Raw genomic sequence first — 17692 nt, 5'->3', positions numbered from 1 at the left:
TTGATCCCTGCATCAAACTCTGGTGACTCATATTTATTGAAGGCTCATCATTTAACTGTTTAACAATAGATAACTTTAATTATTCAAAATGGCCCCAGTGCAGCAAACTCTGGGAAATGCATGTAAAATGAATGAGAGAAAAAAAAGATAAAATCCTCTATGAACAATGACACACAGTGTTGTGTGGAGCAAACCTACAGAAATGAAATAAAACCAAAAACAACACAACTCTAATGTTGTTTTTCTCCATGATATGACATAATTTCTTGATTAAACCAGTTTGAAGACACAAAATGAGTCTTTTTGATCTACAGATCTGATTGAGAGAGACTTTTAATTAACTCTCTTAATAATAAGACAGAAGAGTGGAAAAAACATGATGTTTGTATATTTGTATTGTTGTTTATTTGTACAATATGGAGTCAGATAGATGTTTCATGGAGACGGGGTTATATTTAAGCTACTGTACAGCAGACATGAATCACATTACACTGCACTGACTCAAGAGGAAGACACAAGTTTATATAAATATCTGAAAAAAGAAGGACAAAAAAATTCAAAATCTTCATGCAAGAACCAAAACATGTACAATAGCTTATCTATAGCAATCTATAACGCATGGCAGAGACAATACAAGAGGTCATACAGTTCATACTATGCATATGTGTTTGATGTAAACTGAGTAAAACATGCAAACAATTGCCCCCCCATGAGTTGTAATATGAGGACGAGCAAAACACACAAGAACACATTATCTCAGCTGCTTTGCTAAAACCAGGATGTGGTAAATCGAGGCTTTTATCAGGACATAATTTCTTGGATTCATCTTCCCACAGAGCGAGAAAAAGGAAAAAAACACGGTTAAGTGCTCGGGCTCCAGAGGAAGGTCGTGTGGGGATTCATCTGATAATCCAAGGTGCAGAAAAAAAAGAAAACGTCTGATTGTTAGAGGAGATTAAGCCTGATCAGAAAAGCAAAGATCTGTCGTTTCTCGACGTCTGTGGCTCGTGTGCTGTGTCTGTAATCAACCACAGACACGAGGACGCCATGACCAGTGGTAATTTACAGTCTTTAACTGACGGAAAGCTTCTTGGTCGTAATAAAAGTGGGCAGAGTCAGGAATAGACAGTGATCATCACAGCTCATCAATGGCGTGAAGACAGGAAACAATATTGTACAAATAAGTTCGTTGAATTAACAGCAACTTAACCTCGACATTTATAATTTGTCACATTCACTTTGGGCAAATTTATTGCATATAAATATAAATCTCTTCCAATATTGATTGACTGATTGATTGAATCATTTTTCATGTGAAGCTGTGTTTGTAGACAACTGCATTTTTTCTCTTTTGCATGTAAAAAGAGTGTCATTATATTAAAAAAAAATGTGTTGTTAACGACAAGCTAACTGTTCAGAGACTTGAGCTTTATGTTTTGGGTTTTTGTTTTTTCATTAAGATGTTTTTGGTTTAGCTTTTTTCACATTCAGGATGTAGTTTGGTGAAAATTAATTTTACACATTTTGATCAGTTTGGGCTCAAACGGCAATAAACAAAACAGGTTTTTCAATTACTGACACAAAAACTAGGTTGTAAAATGGAAATGAAATGTTTGTGGGTGACTTATGACCTTTTTTTTTTTTTTTTTTTGCTTCCACGCAATAAACCATGAAACTGTTGCACTTACAGTTTTGAGAAATGAACCAAAAACAATTATAACAACCAGCTGTGCCAAACAAATCTGAACAGACACAGTTCCTCCTCCATGTTCTCATCATACATTGCTCCATTTCAAGAAGATCAGACATAAAAACACACCAACCACTGTGACATAGAAAATAAAGAAGACTCTGTTGACTCTTGTAGCCACTCGGCTCCAGTAGCCGGGCTTCACCTCCTCCTTCCTGCCGCTCAGGAGCAGACTCAGTGTTTTCTCCATCTGCTTCAGCTCGTCTGAGACCTTCTCCAGGGTGTGGAGCTCCTCCGCCGGCCGACTGCTGTGCTGCTGCTGCTGCTGCTGCTGCAACACAGGTTCACAGGATTAGACTGAAATGAAGTATCTTTTTGTCCATTGTGATGAATGAATGTGAGTGAGTGAAGTGTGATCCAGCTCTAACCACCTCTTTGGGCACAGACAGCTGTTCAGGCGTAGTCGCACCAGCACACTCGTAGATACATGCACACTGAGTCTGTTTGTGCAACTCTGAAAGGACAGTTCAGAGTTCATTAAGTATTAATTTCAAAGTAACATGATTAACAAGTGCTGAAAGTGACTACAATACAAGAGAGAGTGAGAGTATAGCTTCTTTACCTCTGGATTGAGTGGGTCGCCATTTGTTACTAAATGTGTGAAAAGCAAAAATATGTTTGGTAATACAAAATGAAAACTACGGTACTTTTGTCAAATTTCCCTGTGACGATGCTCCTGACATCCTCCAAACACAGGAGAAGTAGTTTTCCTGTCTTACTGAGAGTTAAATGTTGTGTGATTTCCTGAAATTTAGTATTTTGCATGTTAAATGTGCTTCAGAGTAGCCTACAGGTGGTTGTTAATTTGCTTAATATCTTGCTATCGCCTTATTTTGCAGTATTTTTTTTTTCTTTTATCATTATCTGATGCTATTCCAACCCATGGAATTAAAAAAAGCATTTATTTATGTCCCACTTCACATTAACCAGAGAGGTCAGCTCAGATTGTTAGTTACCTCCTATACTTATAGACACAGACTAGTTTCTATCAGTCAGGCACTGCTAAAGGCCATGAGTGACAGTTATTTTCTCTAAAAAAAAATCAACTTTTATTGCTTTTATAAGATCCAGGTGCAGCAGCTGGATCTTGTCTGGTCTCACCTCCCTGACATTTGAGAAAGTTGGCGTTGCTCTGTTTGTTACAGTCGTCATCACTGGAGCTTTGGTCTCCGTCTGCTGCTGCCTTGTCCTGTGACGCAAAGTCTTTCTCTAACAGAAACATGACCACAATCGTCTCCAACAGGCTCAGCAGCATCAGCGCAAACATCCCGATGCAGTAGACGGCTGCGGGGAAGAAGTCAGTAACACTGAGTCAGCTGTTACAACTCATCATAAAAACAGTCTTGTGAAGAGTTAGTTTTTCTTTTACCTATGAGTGGGATCCTGTTTGAGGACGACGGGAGGATTTCATTCAGGATGAGCTGTAGCACGGTGACGGCGAGCAGCACGGTGACCTTGAAGCTCAACTTCTCACCACCACTGTCCGAGATCAGGAAGGAGGCCAAGTCCAGACACAAGAAGAAGAGGACGGGTACGATAAAGTTGACGATGTAGAGGGTCGACCTCCTCCTCATGTTGATCTGTGAAATGATGTGTAAAGGTTCAGGGGGCTGACAAAACAACTCGGTATTTGTCCATCTGACCAATACTGATCATCTTAAAGGCTGAGCAAGGCTGACAGTAGCTACAGCAGAAAAAACATAATTGAACCAAAAAACTTATTTTCCCTGCTTCATATTTGATCAAAATGTCCCAACCTTCTCCAAGTGAAGACTCAGTTTAAAATCTCAAAAATGTCTGTGACCCACACAAGTTGTTCCTAAACGCCCGATCCAAATCCTATGATAGCGATAAAACTTTAATCAAACTAAAGTTTTATGCAAAACATTTTTAAAAAGACATTTAAAAACATTGTCTATATTTTACACTTTTTATAATTACATCTTCTTTTCTAAATTGTAGTGTTTTTGTAGTGTAGTTGTGTTCGGACCACTTGCAGTACCTGCACTGTCCACCAGTGGGCCACAACCCACTCACTGTTTGTAAAGGAAACAACGGCAGCTGGAGAGTCAGATGAAGCAATTGAGCAATGGAAATTCAAAATAAAAACAGACATCTGATATATTTCTACCGACCATTATCACAGAGGTAGCTACATAACTGATTGATAAATATCTCAAATTTCTGTGGCAACTGCACAAGTCCTGTTCACAAACCGCATCAAATCACTTGAACTGTCAACAGCAGAAAACAAGTGAAGTGTTTACTCAAATAAAATTTAAAAAAAGTGCAGTAAATGATCATATTTCACATCAGAGGAATTCAATAAAATAATTGAAGGAAGAACAGAAAAAAGAAAACAGGAGAAAGTGAGTAAAGAGTGGTGAACAGGAAGGACAGAAATATGCAAAGATATAAGAAAGGACTGAAGGGTAAAAGAAGGAAAGGAAAAAAGAGAAGTGTATGTGCTCATACAGCTGTCAGATAACCTACACTAAAGTTAAAAATACAAAACTTCCCCTTATCTGTACTCAAATCAAGTGACTGATGTCAGTTTCTGTCAGTATCTAATTGATACCCACAGTGTAAACGATGAGGTCTTGGCTGAATGAATCGCTGGCGTTTTTGGAGGTGACCGTCATGTTGATGAACAGCCATTCATACTGGGTCCGCATCACCTCCCGGGACCACTCTGTGGCCTCTGAGGAGTTGTCGCTGGGCTGGAGCCGAATGTCCCCGGCTATCACATAGTGAATATAACAGGTCAAATCTATAAGATATGATCTGGGTTCGTGTTTTATTGATCAGTAATAGGCCTATAGCTACAGTAATGTGACAATAAACTCTTATAATAGTGTGTTTAGCTCTCACCAGTGTAGATGATGGACTTGAAGGTGAGGCTGCAGCTTTGTATGTCGAAGGGGAAATTATAAATGTGCATCCTGCAGGTGCTGACTAACACCTGGTCGTTCTGGACTTCAACATCCCCTTTATTGTTAATAGTGAGATAAGGACTCGGAGGAGCTTTGTCCTTCTCTGTCCTGTATGAAAATACACAGAGAAGAAAAAACATTTACACTCAGGTTGCTTGAATGTCAAACTGTGCACATTAAGATAAAAGTGGCTAAATGAGGAGCAATAAATGTCAAGTGCTTCAGTATTGAAATGCATCAACTATTGTATCGTACTCTAATCAAAAACAGATTATCCCATCATCATTGTCATAATAGGCTATTAAAAACAATGCTAATCAATAACTAATTAATTAATTAATTAAGAATTAATACCAACATTTCCTCAATGGTGAGATCTGGTTTCCATAGAAACTCAGTTGGAAGAGAAACATTATCAATCCCACAGAATTGATCTGGATCCCAGGAAATGTATTCGTTGTGCCACCTCTACAGGGAAAAACAGGAACAAAAACAGCTGAATAAAACTGACAGAAAGGCACAAAAAAAAATTTGATAAAAATTTTTAAAACATTGTAGAACTCACCATGACAGTCCAAACGTAGGGAATAAACTTTTGATCTTTCTCAACCTGTAAAATAAGAAAAAGTGTGAAAATGTCTCTAGTCAGTAAACACAACAGCAACAAGCTAGTCCTGCTAGTTACTGTAGCCAAATTTACAAGTTACTGTTCGCATCTAACTGGATTTACATATGATTTTGCTGTAATTTTAGTCACATATTTAAATAATTCAACTGTTGACTAATAAACGTATGAACTCCGAGTAATCAAAATATGAGTTGTTTTCTGAAACAAGCGTGCTATTGCTAAGCTAACAACGAGTTGGCAGGCGACGTTACCAAGGACTTCTTTACTTCCTGGTTGTCTTGAATGCAGGCTCACCCCTGTTGCTAGCAGATCAGTGAGTTAGCACAGTTAATAAACCCCATTTGGCTATTTATCTTGTTTTTAATTGAACTGAAACTCATAATCAGAATACCTTCTCTTATTCCTAGCCTATTTATTTAGGCTATTTCATTCTTTTAATATCTTTTATTATTATTTTATTGTGTTATCGTGTCTCTTATGTCATGTTTGTCTTATTTGTGGTTTGCAATTTGAAAATGTCTGATTGTTTGTATGTACTGTACTGTAGCCGATACTACTGTTGTTGGCCTACTTTGTTCATTGTTCAACATAAATAGATATTAAAAAAAAAAAAAGAGTTAGCACAGTTTATTCAAAAGAGGCATTAGGCTACAAAGAAAAGGAGGGTTGAATAGCCTATCGCCTCTTTGGCACCTTAAAATGTAAATATCATATCAAAATAACCACAAAACGTAATGTGCCACAGCCACAGGGATGACATGTTTTTGTATGTTAGCCTGGAGGTTAACCACCCACCACGTCTAGTATTGCGTAGAGCGCTATTTCCAGGTAAACCCGTGTCGAGCGTTTGTAGTTTGTCACGGGCCTGGTCATGGTAAACTTCTCACTGTTTTTGGTCAGATTCAGGTGGTTTAAAACATCCTGATAACTGCAGTTATCCTGAGCGTACATCCCATCTGAAGCACAAACACAAACACACATTCATTATGAAACAAATTAGGACCCACTCCTTTAAATAGGAAAGAAATCATTTAGGCCTAAATCTCAACATCAAAGCACTGGTGTGGGTTTGGACACCAAGACTGAAAGTAAGTTTTCTTGATTAATTTTAATTTAGAAGAAATAATAACATAATTTACTTAAAACTTCATTGTCAACTATATCAAGTGTAGGTACAATCTCAGATATTGTCCAGGTCCTGCAGATCAACTATTAAACACTGCTTTTGGAATATGTAGGATTTTTTAGGATTACATGAATGTGAGTGTTGATTAATATGATTTTACACCCAAAGTAGTGTTGTATTGCTCTCCTTTTACTATGGACATAAATTCAAATCAGTCTTCATCTTCATTGTCTATTCATCCTGTCCAAATACTATTATAATAATAGTATATTGTATTGTAATACAATTTACTATATGTTATCTGCAGGATTATTGAAGTTTACATCATAAAATAAAGATTAGGAGTAAAAATGTAGGAAAAAAATGGAGAGGGACATATGCTACATTAATCTCTGAGGTATCCAGGAATAAAGGTTATTATGGGATGGACACAAGGAGCCCAAAAATTGACATCCAAATGTACAAGTTCACTCCATTGTGTCTTCTATTATTGCTGATTATGAAATTGTCCTTAAAATGTGTCACACAGGTTTGTTTTACTGTAAACACAGAACAGGACACATGCAAACGACACACAGGAGAACAGCACACCCTTAAAAAAAAATCAATGCAGTAAAATAAGTTGTAGGTTTAGCTTTATTTAACATTCATCTTCAGATATCAAAGTGAACACCATCCAAACTTACCTGTGAGGAAGAGCAGGAGGAGGAAGCCAGAAAGCATCCTGACAGCAGCACTTGTACAAGACATCTGTAAATATGGATCCCCGTCCTGTCAGCGTTCTCTGGAAATCAAGTCATCAAGTCTGACATAAAACCGCCACCTCATGCTGGAGGAAGGTCGGACAAATTGAACGAGCAAACCTTTATGTTTCAGCATGTTTTTTTTATTTTTTATTTTTCAAATCTCATTACTCTAAGCCATTGGTCGGCAGTGGTCACTCCCACAGCAGTAATCACAGCGTCTCTCAGTGGCCTTTGGGGGGAGGACTGAGAGGCGGTAATGCTCCTGGTGGAGACAAAAATGGGTTTGAATGATTGATTAATGGTAAAAGGGAGTTCAGAAATTGCAGCTAATAAATATTTGGGGGCAGAGACACCACACATCAAGGCACATTTTTATTGAGGCTTAAAGTTTTTTATAAAAGGCCACGCTTCTTTGTTCATTCATGGATTTTCTGGGGCCAAATGATAACAGTCTGCCAAAAAATATATTCCTTGTTGGACGGTTTATTTCTAAAAGGTAAAAACAATACAAATATTTACAGTTTAGTGAATTTACCTATGTATTTTTGTATGTGCATGTATTATTGTGTTGTATTGTATTATTATTTCAGAGCCTTGGTGTCTGTCAGCATCACTGTGTGTGTGCTTGATCTTGATTACTGATGAATTGCAACATTCATGTCTGTGGGTGGGAATTCTCTGAATGTCAAGAAAAACACCAGCTCACAAATATCTGCACTGATTTACAGCAGCTGTGGTCACAGAGAGGCCATTACAAGATGGGTGTTGGCAGGACTGTGGGATTGTGTCCCATCAGTACTGTAATGATTTTTCTTTACTACAGACATTTAGGCCGTCCATTTGAGCTCAAAATGTATTTTTTATCCAATTAAGGCTGGGGATAAACACCTAATTTACACAACACAGGATTTCTGTGCACTATTGTACATTTATGATGTGTTTGTTATGCTCCTGTTATTTCTTCAAAGCTCGTGTGGTATACAGATGGAAAAGGAAATATTGGTCTTTCTAAAAAAGTTTATATTGTTTTAAATATACTGTATATAGGAGCTAAACATATAAGAGCTGCATTACACACATTAACTCAAACACACATTATTATCTCAGCTGCTTTGCTAAAACCAGGATGTGGGGAAAACAAGGCTTTTATCAGCAGCTCTGCACAGAGGAAGATGTGAGATAGAAAACCACTGTAAAGTGCTCGGAGCTCTAACAGCTGAAGTCCAGAGACGGAAGAGACGTCCACCGATACCGAATCTGCAACATCAACCAACTGTGTGGCTCTTTATCTGAGCTCGACTCTAGATTTTGTTCACAAAGTTGAGCGCTGTTGTCCATCTTCTATTGTTCCTCATTGTCATTTAAATATATTTGTTATGTCTGGGCAAGAGTCAAAGTCAGAGCCTATTTACTTCTGCATGTTGTGCAAAGGAAAGAATATAATTCAAGCAATCCCAAAACAACTATATTTATTAGAATGAATACCTTTTATCAGTCTTTACATTGACACAATCGTTTATATTGGTGCACAAGGTTGAAGAGACATGTGAGAAAACCACTTTCACTTTACACACTGAAAAAGTGCAGCACCATCAAAACAAGACGTGAAAATTTGAAGCAGCGTGAAGCGAAGTGAGAGCACCACCCTGTGGCAGCGTGAGGACACTGTCAGAGGAGACAGCTGGGATCAAACCTGAGTGACAGCAAAGGTTAATTATTACATTTCAGGACAATTAAAGGAATAGTTGTTGATATGTTTCATCCAAAACCACAGATGTGAACCTCATTAGGATTAGGATTCACCCTGTGGGGACCATGAATGTTCATCATCCATAAGTAATAAAATCAGATTTAGTTCATGCAGCTTTGCCCTGAAGCTATAGTGAGGAAAGTGACAGTGAATGTGCCTCACAGATGCTGCAGCGGCCTGAGTGATGAGTGTGTGTCCTCGACAATAAAACCAGACAGACACCGTTATTTACAGAATAAAAACGTTGGCCCTTTTTTATCCTGTTATCGCAACATCAGGCCGCTGAGGACGGACGTGATGGTCTGATTGACAGATGGGAACGAGGACGGAAACAGGACGGGGAGGGAAACATTCATCCGTCTGACTGAAGAGACAGAGTGTGAAAAATATGACGCGAGTGAGGTCAAGATGAGATTAGACTCAGTTTGTCACTGTTATTGTCACGCTGCACAGATTTAAAGACGTGATCATTATCAGATCAAGATACATCTTGTTGATTTCCTCCGACATAAACCACCATGGACAGATGTAACTACATCTCCCTGTTAACTCCTCTGGTGCTGGAGCAGAGGAGTTCTCTGTACAGACGTAAAAATATCTCAGGAACACTTTGAGGGAACTTCTTCAAATTTGGCAGAAACATGAACTTGCACTCGAGGATGAAATTATTTGATTTTTAGAGGTCTAAGGTCTAAGTTTCTGTTTCATAGCAAACACAAATTACCACAAATTTTAGTATTTCAGCATTAATGAATACCTCATAATTACTAAAGCATTCTTAACCACATCAATCAATCATGAATTGCAGCATTAATACGTGTTCATAAAACATCTATTAACACACTCACTGATCATTAGTACATGTCTAAATCATTGTATGGATAAGTGCAGCATAAATGTTCATTTGAATAGTTTGTTTATCATTAACTGATACTTTATAAATGATCTTAAGAACCACTGATATTTCCTAAACAACTGGTTTGTCATTTATTTAATATTTGATTTATAAATGATGAATCCATTTATTTATTTGTATAAGTATGAAAATACAAATAAAAAACACATTACAGATTAGCTTAAACATTGACAACTGTGTTTATAAATTACATTAAGTACTACTGTAACTATTATCAATGTAAGATGAATGTTTTATAAATGTTTATTACTGATGGTTAAAATTCTGTAGTGATAATACAATTTTATCCAAATGTCAATGGAAGTGTTGGTTGTTCACATCCAAAAGGTCAAAGGTTAACTTTATTGTGATGTCATAATGTAACAATTGGGCTGATTGTGACCATATTTCCAATAACTTGTCTGGTTGAAGACACAACCTCAAGGTGTCCGTGGTGGTTTGATCGGTGATGAAGACTTTTAAGTCCTGATTCTTAAAACTCCTGAGTTTATGATGAGGGTGTTTATTCATTTAAAAACATTTTTGAGCTCCTTTTACTGGTTTATTTTTAGCCTACAGGTCGATATTCAAAGACATACTAGTTTGTTAACATATCACATTTTCGACACAGATGGTTTACGATATAGAAACTGAGGTACGACACATCGTTTGAGGTACATGTCTAACTGTTCCATTCGTTGAAGATGAGGGAGAGAAACAGTGACACAGTGGTGACGTAGAAAATCAAGAAACCTCTGTTGACCCTCGTGGCCCAGGTCGTCGGCCTCCTGCTCTCGTTGCTGCAGCTGAAGTGACGATTCAGAGTTTGTTCCAGCTGCTTCAGCTGCTCTAGGATCAACAGCAGCAGACGAGACTCTCGCGACGGGACGCCTCTGTTAACCTGCACACACACACACATCCTTGTAAATATATCTTTGTGAGGACATGTCATTGACATAATGTATTCCCTAGCCCCTTACCCTAACCTTAACCATCCAAAACAAATGCCTAACCTTAACCATTACTCTAAACCTAATTTAAACCTAATTATAACCTAAAGCCTTAACCCTCAAACAGCCCTTGGAAAAAGTGAGGACCGGCCAAAATGTCCTCACTTCCCAAAAATGTCCTCACTCTGTTGGTTAAAAACTCGTTCCAGTCCTCACAACGTAGCATGTACTGTACAAGAACACACACACACACACACACACACACACACTGAGATTCAGGTCAACAAAACTGTGTAGTGGGAAAATTGACTTTTTAACAACTCACAGGTTCTCGACAAGCTGATGTCTGGTTTCTTTAGACTTAAAATGTGCATAAATATGATGAATTTTGGTGCATTATCACAACAGTGTGAAATTCATCCTTCATTTTGCTGATCATAATGTTATCAATAGAAATGAAAATACAAAGATATTTAAAAGCATTAAAGTTGCATTGTATCACTTTTTGTTTGCTTAGAAGATGGATCTATTAAACTTGATATTGTACAATCTATTATGTCTATGTCGTTAATTCTTTTACTCCCTTTTTGTCAATACTAGAGTAGTTGTGGCAGGTATGGTGGCCCTAAGGGGTCAATATACTTCTGCAGCCCAAGAAAACACATGCAAAGAAACAAACACACTACGATTTCAGAAAACATCATCATTAATCTGACACTCGCAAACTCACAACACAACAGAGGTGTTTTGAGGGACACTAAAAAGGCTAAGATAGCAGGAGGCTACATATTAGCTACACAATCTGAATCTATATTGATATTGACTGTTGTGCGTTCTTTTGTTTTGTTTTGTTTGTGCACTGAGCTGAGCCACCATAGGCAGAAAATAAAAAGTTTAACCAAATGATTTAATAGAAAAAAGAAGCATCAAAGTGGAAGATAATAAAAAATACTTTGATAAGATGCTGCACACATTTTTCATCAAGACTCCAGATTTTAACTAGTTGAGGTGATAAACTGAAACTGTAAATGTGTCTTTGATCCTTCACCTCTTCAGCCAGAGGAAGCAGTTCATGCTGTCTCTCGCCGTCAGACACGTTGGTGATGCATGAACAGCACGTCTCTCTTTTCTCCCCTGAACACAGCAGATTATTGGACACAGGAATAAACACACTCGCAAAAGGATTCATAAGAAATTACCACTTTTTTTTCAACGCTAACTTTAAGAATTAATAGACAGAACTGTGGGTCTCACCTGTGTCACAGGTATCGGTTTTGACCTGCTCCTCTTTCGCCTCCTCGTCCTCCTTTAGCCTGAGCTTCTCCCGAGAGGCCGAGTCTATTTCCATCATGTATGTGACCAAGATGGTCTCCAGCAGACTGAGTAGCATCATAGCAAAAATCACAATGCAGTAGGTCGCTGAGAAGAGGAAACAGGCCGTGACTACTTTTTATTTTGGTGTCCAATTAAAAAGTTGGTTGAAAACATATTGGTAAAATCTACAAATGCAAATTGTTCTGGTTTGGTTTCCCCAGCTGTAGGTGGAAACATCTGGGAACTATTTACATGTGTTGTTCACCTATGAGCGGGGTCTTGTTGGACATGGAGGGCAGGATGTCGTTGAGGATTAGCAGCAGGACGGAGATGGCCAGGAGCACCGTGACCTTGAAGCCCAACTTCTCTCCTCGGTGGTCGGAGATGAAGAAGGAGGCGAGATCCAGACTCAAGAAGAAGAGGATGGGCAACAGGAAGTTGATGACATGGAGGAGGGGCCTTCTCTTTATGGTGAACTAGAGAAACAGGTTCAAAGGTCAGGCTAGGCAAGATGATAGTGAATATACAGTATATATGGTCAATACACACACAGACACACACTAATTGTGTTGCGTACAGTGTATAGAAGCTGCTCCCACTGTTTTTTGTTGTAAGTAAAATTTTCTCTGTGGACTGACAGATGGAGAAACTCCCACTCTCCCTGAGTCTTCATCAACTCTCGGGAAAACTGCGTGGCCCGAGACGAGTTGGAGAACGGAAGGAGTCGGATTTCATCAGCTGTGGTGAGAGAAGAGGAGGAGGAGGAGGAGGAAGAGGAAGAGACTGAATGAGAGAGGGTACGAAAACATCTCGGTCACAACCACGGATGATTTCCTGAAATCTATCAGCCACGTGTCAATGAATGAGAGCGACCCAACAACTTCAAAGACATGCAAAATGACAACAGACATGGAAAATAAACTACAAAGAGACATGAAACCACTACAAGGTGACACCAAATTACTACAAAGAGACACTAAACTACCACAAACAGATGTGCAACTATACCACAAAGAGACACCAAACTACCGCAGAGACACTACAGAATCAACAAGCAACTACAAAGAGACATGAAACTACTACAAGGAGACACCAAATTATTACAAAGAGACAACAAACTACCACGAACAGACATGAAACTACCACAAAGAGACACCAAACTACCATAAAGAGACACTAAACTACCACAAACACATACTACCACAAAGAGACATGAAACTACTACAAAGAGACACCAAACTACTACAAAAACACATATTACTACAACAAGACACCAAACTACCACAAACAGATGTGCAACTGCCACAAAGAGACACCAAACTACCACAAAGAGACACCAAAGTACCACAAACAGAAATTAAACTAGTACAAAGAGACACCAAACTACTACAAAAGACATATTACTACAAAGAGACACCAAACTACCACAAACAGACATGAAACTAGTACAAAGAGACACCAAACTGCTACAAAAGACATATTACTACAAAGAGACACCAAACTACCACAAACAGACATTAAACTAGTACAAAGAGACACCAAACTACTACAAAAGACATATTACTACAAAGAGACACCAAACTACTACAAAAGACATATTACTACAAAGAGACACCAAACTACCACAAACAGACATGAAACTAGTACAAAGAGACACCAAACTACTACAAGGAGACACTAAACTACCACAAACAGACATGCAACTACTACAAAGAGACACCAAACTACCACAAACAGACATGAAACTACTACAAACAGACATGAAACTACTACAAAGTGACATCAAGCGACTACAAAGAGTCAACAAACAACTACAAAGAGATGCAAAATGACAACAAAGATATGGAAAATAAACTACAAAGAGACACCAAACTACCACAAACAGATGTGCAACTGCCACAAAGAGACACCAAACCTCTACAAAAAGACACAAAACTACAACTGTTGAACCCCTGCGTGGTCACTCACTCACTCACCACTATGAATAGCAGAACCAATGGAGATGTTGCACATCTGCGTGTCAAAGGGAAACTTGTGGACGTCCATTTTACAGGTGCTGACCACCTTCACGTCCTCCTCAGACGTGACCATCCCGTCGTAGGACACGTACATGTAGGGATTCTGCGGGGACTCGTCTTTCTGCACCCTGAGACGAGACCACACACACAGAGGTGAGTTATTGAAGGCGACATGTTAGTGGAGTGTCAAACCTCACACATGAATCACGACCTGAGTCAACAGACGATGAATCTGTGCAGGATCATGTGTCTGCTCACCACTGCTCTTAACAATAGTACTAAATCACTTTGTGTACTTTAATAAGAATGAGCACACAGTAACGTCAATTACCTCATTATTCAACACACAATCAGCAAACACCATTAAAATTTTTACAATATATGAAAGTTGAGTAACACTTTATTTGACGCCTATCTCTATAACACATTATAACCATACTTATAATGCAGTTATAGCACTGTATAACTATAGTTATAAACACTCATAAATGATCATAATGCTTTATAACAATTATCATAACATACTATAAAGCATTTTTAATATAGATAAAATGTGTTATTATTGTCTTTCAAACGTGTATAACTATCATTATAAACACTCATTATCATAAGGCTTTATAACAATAAGCACACACATTACCTTATAAGCCATTATGAAATGCTGTATGATGTGTTATGCTTATTGTCATAAAGCCTTATGATAATTGATGAGTGTTTATAATGATAGTTATACACGTTTATAAGCCAATTATAACATTATAACTATATTTATAATGCATTATCAATGTGGGCATTGTCAGCAAGTTACTAACAATTGCAACGTATTATAATTCCTGACCTTATAAGTCATGATAAAATGCTTTATAGTGTGTTTTGATTATTGTTATAAAGCATTATGATCATTTATGAGTGTTTATAACTATAGTTATACAGTGCTATAACTGCATTACAACTCATTATGAGTATGGTTATAATGAGTTACAGAGATAGGCATCAAATAAAGTGTTACCAAAAGTTTTTAAAGTCTTTTTTACATTATGTATCTATTTTATATATTTAATCATCATAAAACTTTTCTTTGCACATGAGTTTACACAGACTAAGAGGATGATAATGATAATTCATGTGGATGCATTTTGATTGGACCACAGTTAACGTCTGTGCGGCTGCCGCAGACTCACATCTCGTAGATGAAGAGGTCTGGTTTCCATAACATTTCTCTAGGAACTGAGACCTGAGTGATTCCACAGAACTGAGCCGGATCCCACGAAATAAGTTCATTGTTCCACATCTAAAGTTTAATTAAACACAGAAGTCACAGGTGAGAATTTAATGTTGTTGTTTTTTTTGTTCCATTTAAAACATCAGAATGAAAACTCACCATTGCTGCCCAGAGAAAAGGAATGAAAGTTTGTGTTTTCTCAATCTGTGAACACACACACACACACACACACACACACACACACACACACACACACACACACACACACACACACACACACACACACACACACACACACACACACATCAGAGTTGATTATCTCCATGCAGCAGATGATGATGAGTTATGTACAGACTCTGCTGCAGCTCCTACCACAGCCAGGATGGCGTAGAGGATGATGTCCAGCTCCACGGTGGTGGGGTTTCTGTAGTCCAGGACGGGACGCGTCACTTTGTACAAACTGTTCTCGAAGGTCAGGTTCAGGTGGTTCAGGACGTCCTGGTAGCTACAGACCTTCTCCGAGGACGCACCGTCTACAGACAGAGACACCAGCATCCTCACACTATCATTATAGCCTGCAGCTTTTTTTTTGTTGCATTTCATTTCATTGAACTTCTTCTATTTTATTTTTTAGCTCTGGATGTAAAAAAGCTTTATAACACTCAATAATCTAATTGTTTGCAGCTATAAGAACAGTTTGTGTTAATACACTGCAAAAACTCAAAATCTTTCCAAGAATATTTGTCTTATTTCTTGTCAAAATGTCTCATTTCTAGTCAAAACTAATCTCTTTCCACTTAAAATAAGACTCATCATCTAAAAATTAACTTGTTTTTAGATAATTTTCACTTGAAATAAGTAGAAAAATCTGCCAGTGAAAGGAAGTTTTTTGTGCTTGTAATAAGAAAGAAAAACTTGCTCCTATCAGATTTTTCTACTTATTTCAAATGAAAATAGACTTGGAATAAGTCAAAAGTGTCTAAAAACAAGCTACTTTTTTTTATGTATAACTATGTAGTATGCATATGTATAAATATACATTAGGTATAATAAGATTTGTTTTGACTAGAAATGACATTTTGACTAGAAATAAGACAAATATTCCTGGTAAGATTTTGAGTTTTTGCAGTGTACATGCACATATCTATCTATAAAACACAGGAGTAATAGGCCTAGTTATAATATTTGCTATTTGCTTCCTGCTAAAATCGATAACAAAACAATACCACAAAATAACAGTTACAAACACTTAATTTGAAATTCCTCATATAAAGCCCTTTAAAGTGTGTTTAATGTTAATGTAAAGTTTACAACTCCTGTGTTATCATGCAGCTATCTGCTCACACATACATGACTCCACACTTATTATCTGTTAACCATGTTGATGTCAGTGGTCATTTAAATCATGTTCTTACCTGTGAGGAGGATCAGGACGAGGAAACAAGCAACAGGCGCCATATCCACATCCAGCTGAGTGTGTGTGTTTGTAGTTTCCAGCCGAGTGTGTGTCTGTCTCCACTCTGCGTTGCTGTCCTTTCACTGAAGGAGGACTCAGTGTGGACTGTGATGACAACCCCCTCCCTGAGTGGACGTCGACGCTGTAATGGGCTGAGACTGTTGTTCAGACCTATAGATCAGACTCTGGGTTTGATTTGAAAGGCAGGTGAGAGTGGGAGTGGAGGCGAACAGACGCTTGAGGGGGTTGAGGAACAAATAAATAAATGAATAAAGCTGCTGAGGGAACAGACTGTGTGTGTGTGGTGGGTGCATCAAGTTCAGCTACAAGACATTTACTGTAACACATGCAGAGCAGCGCGCAGCAAACTCAATTAGACGGGAACTTGATCACCAAACGGACGTGGTAATGACGTTATGAACAGTGCTCATTTAAACCCCACTCGCTGTCGTCTCCACCAGCATCACGGCTGGTTCACTGTTGTTTCACTATAACAAGGGCCACCCACGCTAATGCATTGATTGTTTAATGGAAAATGAGAAATGTGAAAGATTTCTGTGAAATGTGAAATGCAAAATGTACGTGTGAGGTTATGTGACCTGAGATTCAGGAATAAGAGGAAGACAGTGAGTGTGGTTGACACGCTCCGTCAAGTGATTGAAGGAGCGGTTATAGGCGTGGCCCTGCTCCCAGACTCCTTCTGCACTAAGCGGCTTCACTGATTCACTTCAGTTCAAGTGTCGGCTGTAATTGAAGATTATTAACAATTAGAGGTTTTACTGTATTTGAACTACAGCTAATGTTTCCTTTCGTTTCTTCAGTCCATTGTTGGGTGTGTAAAATGCCACCGTTTAGTGGTTTTCTTTAACATTAGAGCTTGATTAATAAATGAAGCTATTTATTG

The 17692-nt window shown here is 38.1% G+C and overlaps 2 protein-coding genes across 2 annotated transcripts; both read right to left on the bottom strand.

The window, feature by feature from the left end:
- Window positions 1-1775: 1775 nt before the first annotated feature.
- On the bottom strand, window positions 1776-7246 carry LOC146967438 (5-hydroxytryptamine receptor 3A-like). Its single transcript, XM_085762213.1, has 10 exons — window positions 7124-7246; window positions 6107-6267; window positions 5249-5293; window positions 5042-5151; window positions 4622-4791; window positions 4333-4490; window positions 3120-3330; window positions 2852-3034; window positions 2122-2204; window positions 1776-2006 (listed from the first exon to the last, which is right to left on the bottom strand). Exons 1-10 carry the CDS (start codon window positions 7185-7187, stop codon window positions 1776-1778), a joined length of 1416 nt encoding a protein of 471 aa, XP_085618339.1. The 5' UTR covers window positions 7188-7246.
- A 3135-nt stretch (window positions 7247-10381) lies between these two features.
- On the bottom strand, window positions 10382-16837 carry LOC146967437 (5-hydroxytryptamine receptor 3A-like). Its single transcript, XM_085761095.1, has 10 exons — window positions 16748-16837; window positions 15705-15865; window positions 15492-15536; window positions 15292-15401; window positions 14069-14238; window positions 12670-12830; window positions 12358-12568; window positions 12033-12197; window positions 11827-11912; window positions 10382-10729 (listed from the first exon to the last, which is right to left on the bottom strand). The coding sequence occupies exons 1-10, from the start codon at window positions 16788-16790 to the stop codon at window positions 10511-10513; spliced, it is 1371 nt and encodes a 456-aa protein (XP_085617221.1). The 5' UTR covers window positions 16791-16837; the 3' UTR covers window positions 10382-10510.
- Window positions 16838-17692: the final 855 nt, after the last annotated feature.

This window comes from Trachurus japonicus, chromosome 19, assembly GCF_045865225.1.
Source record: "Trachurus japonicus isolate A0001 chromosome 19, Traja_1.0".
Taxonomy (NCBI): Eukaryota; Metazoa; Chordata; class Actinopteri; order Carangiformes; family Carangidae; genus Trachurus; species Trachurus japonicus.
The sequence above is the reverse complement of the archived record's forward strand: the minus strand, read 5'-3'. Positions and strand labels throughout refer to the sequence as shown.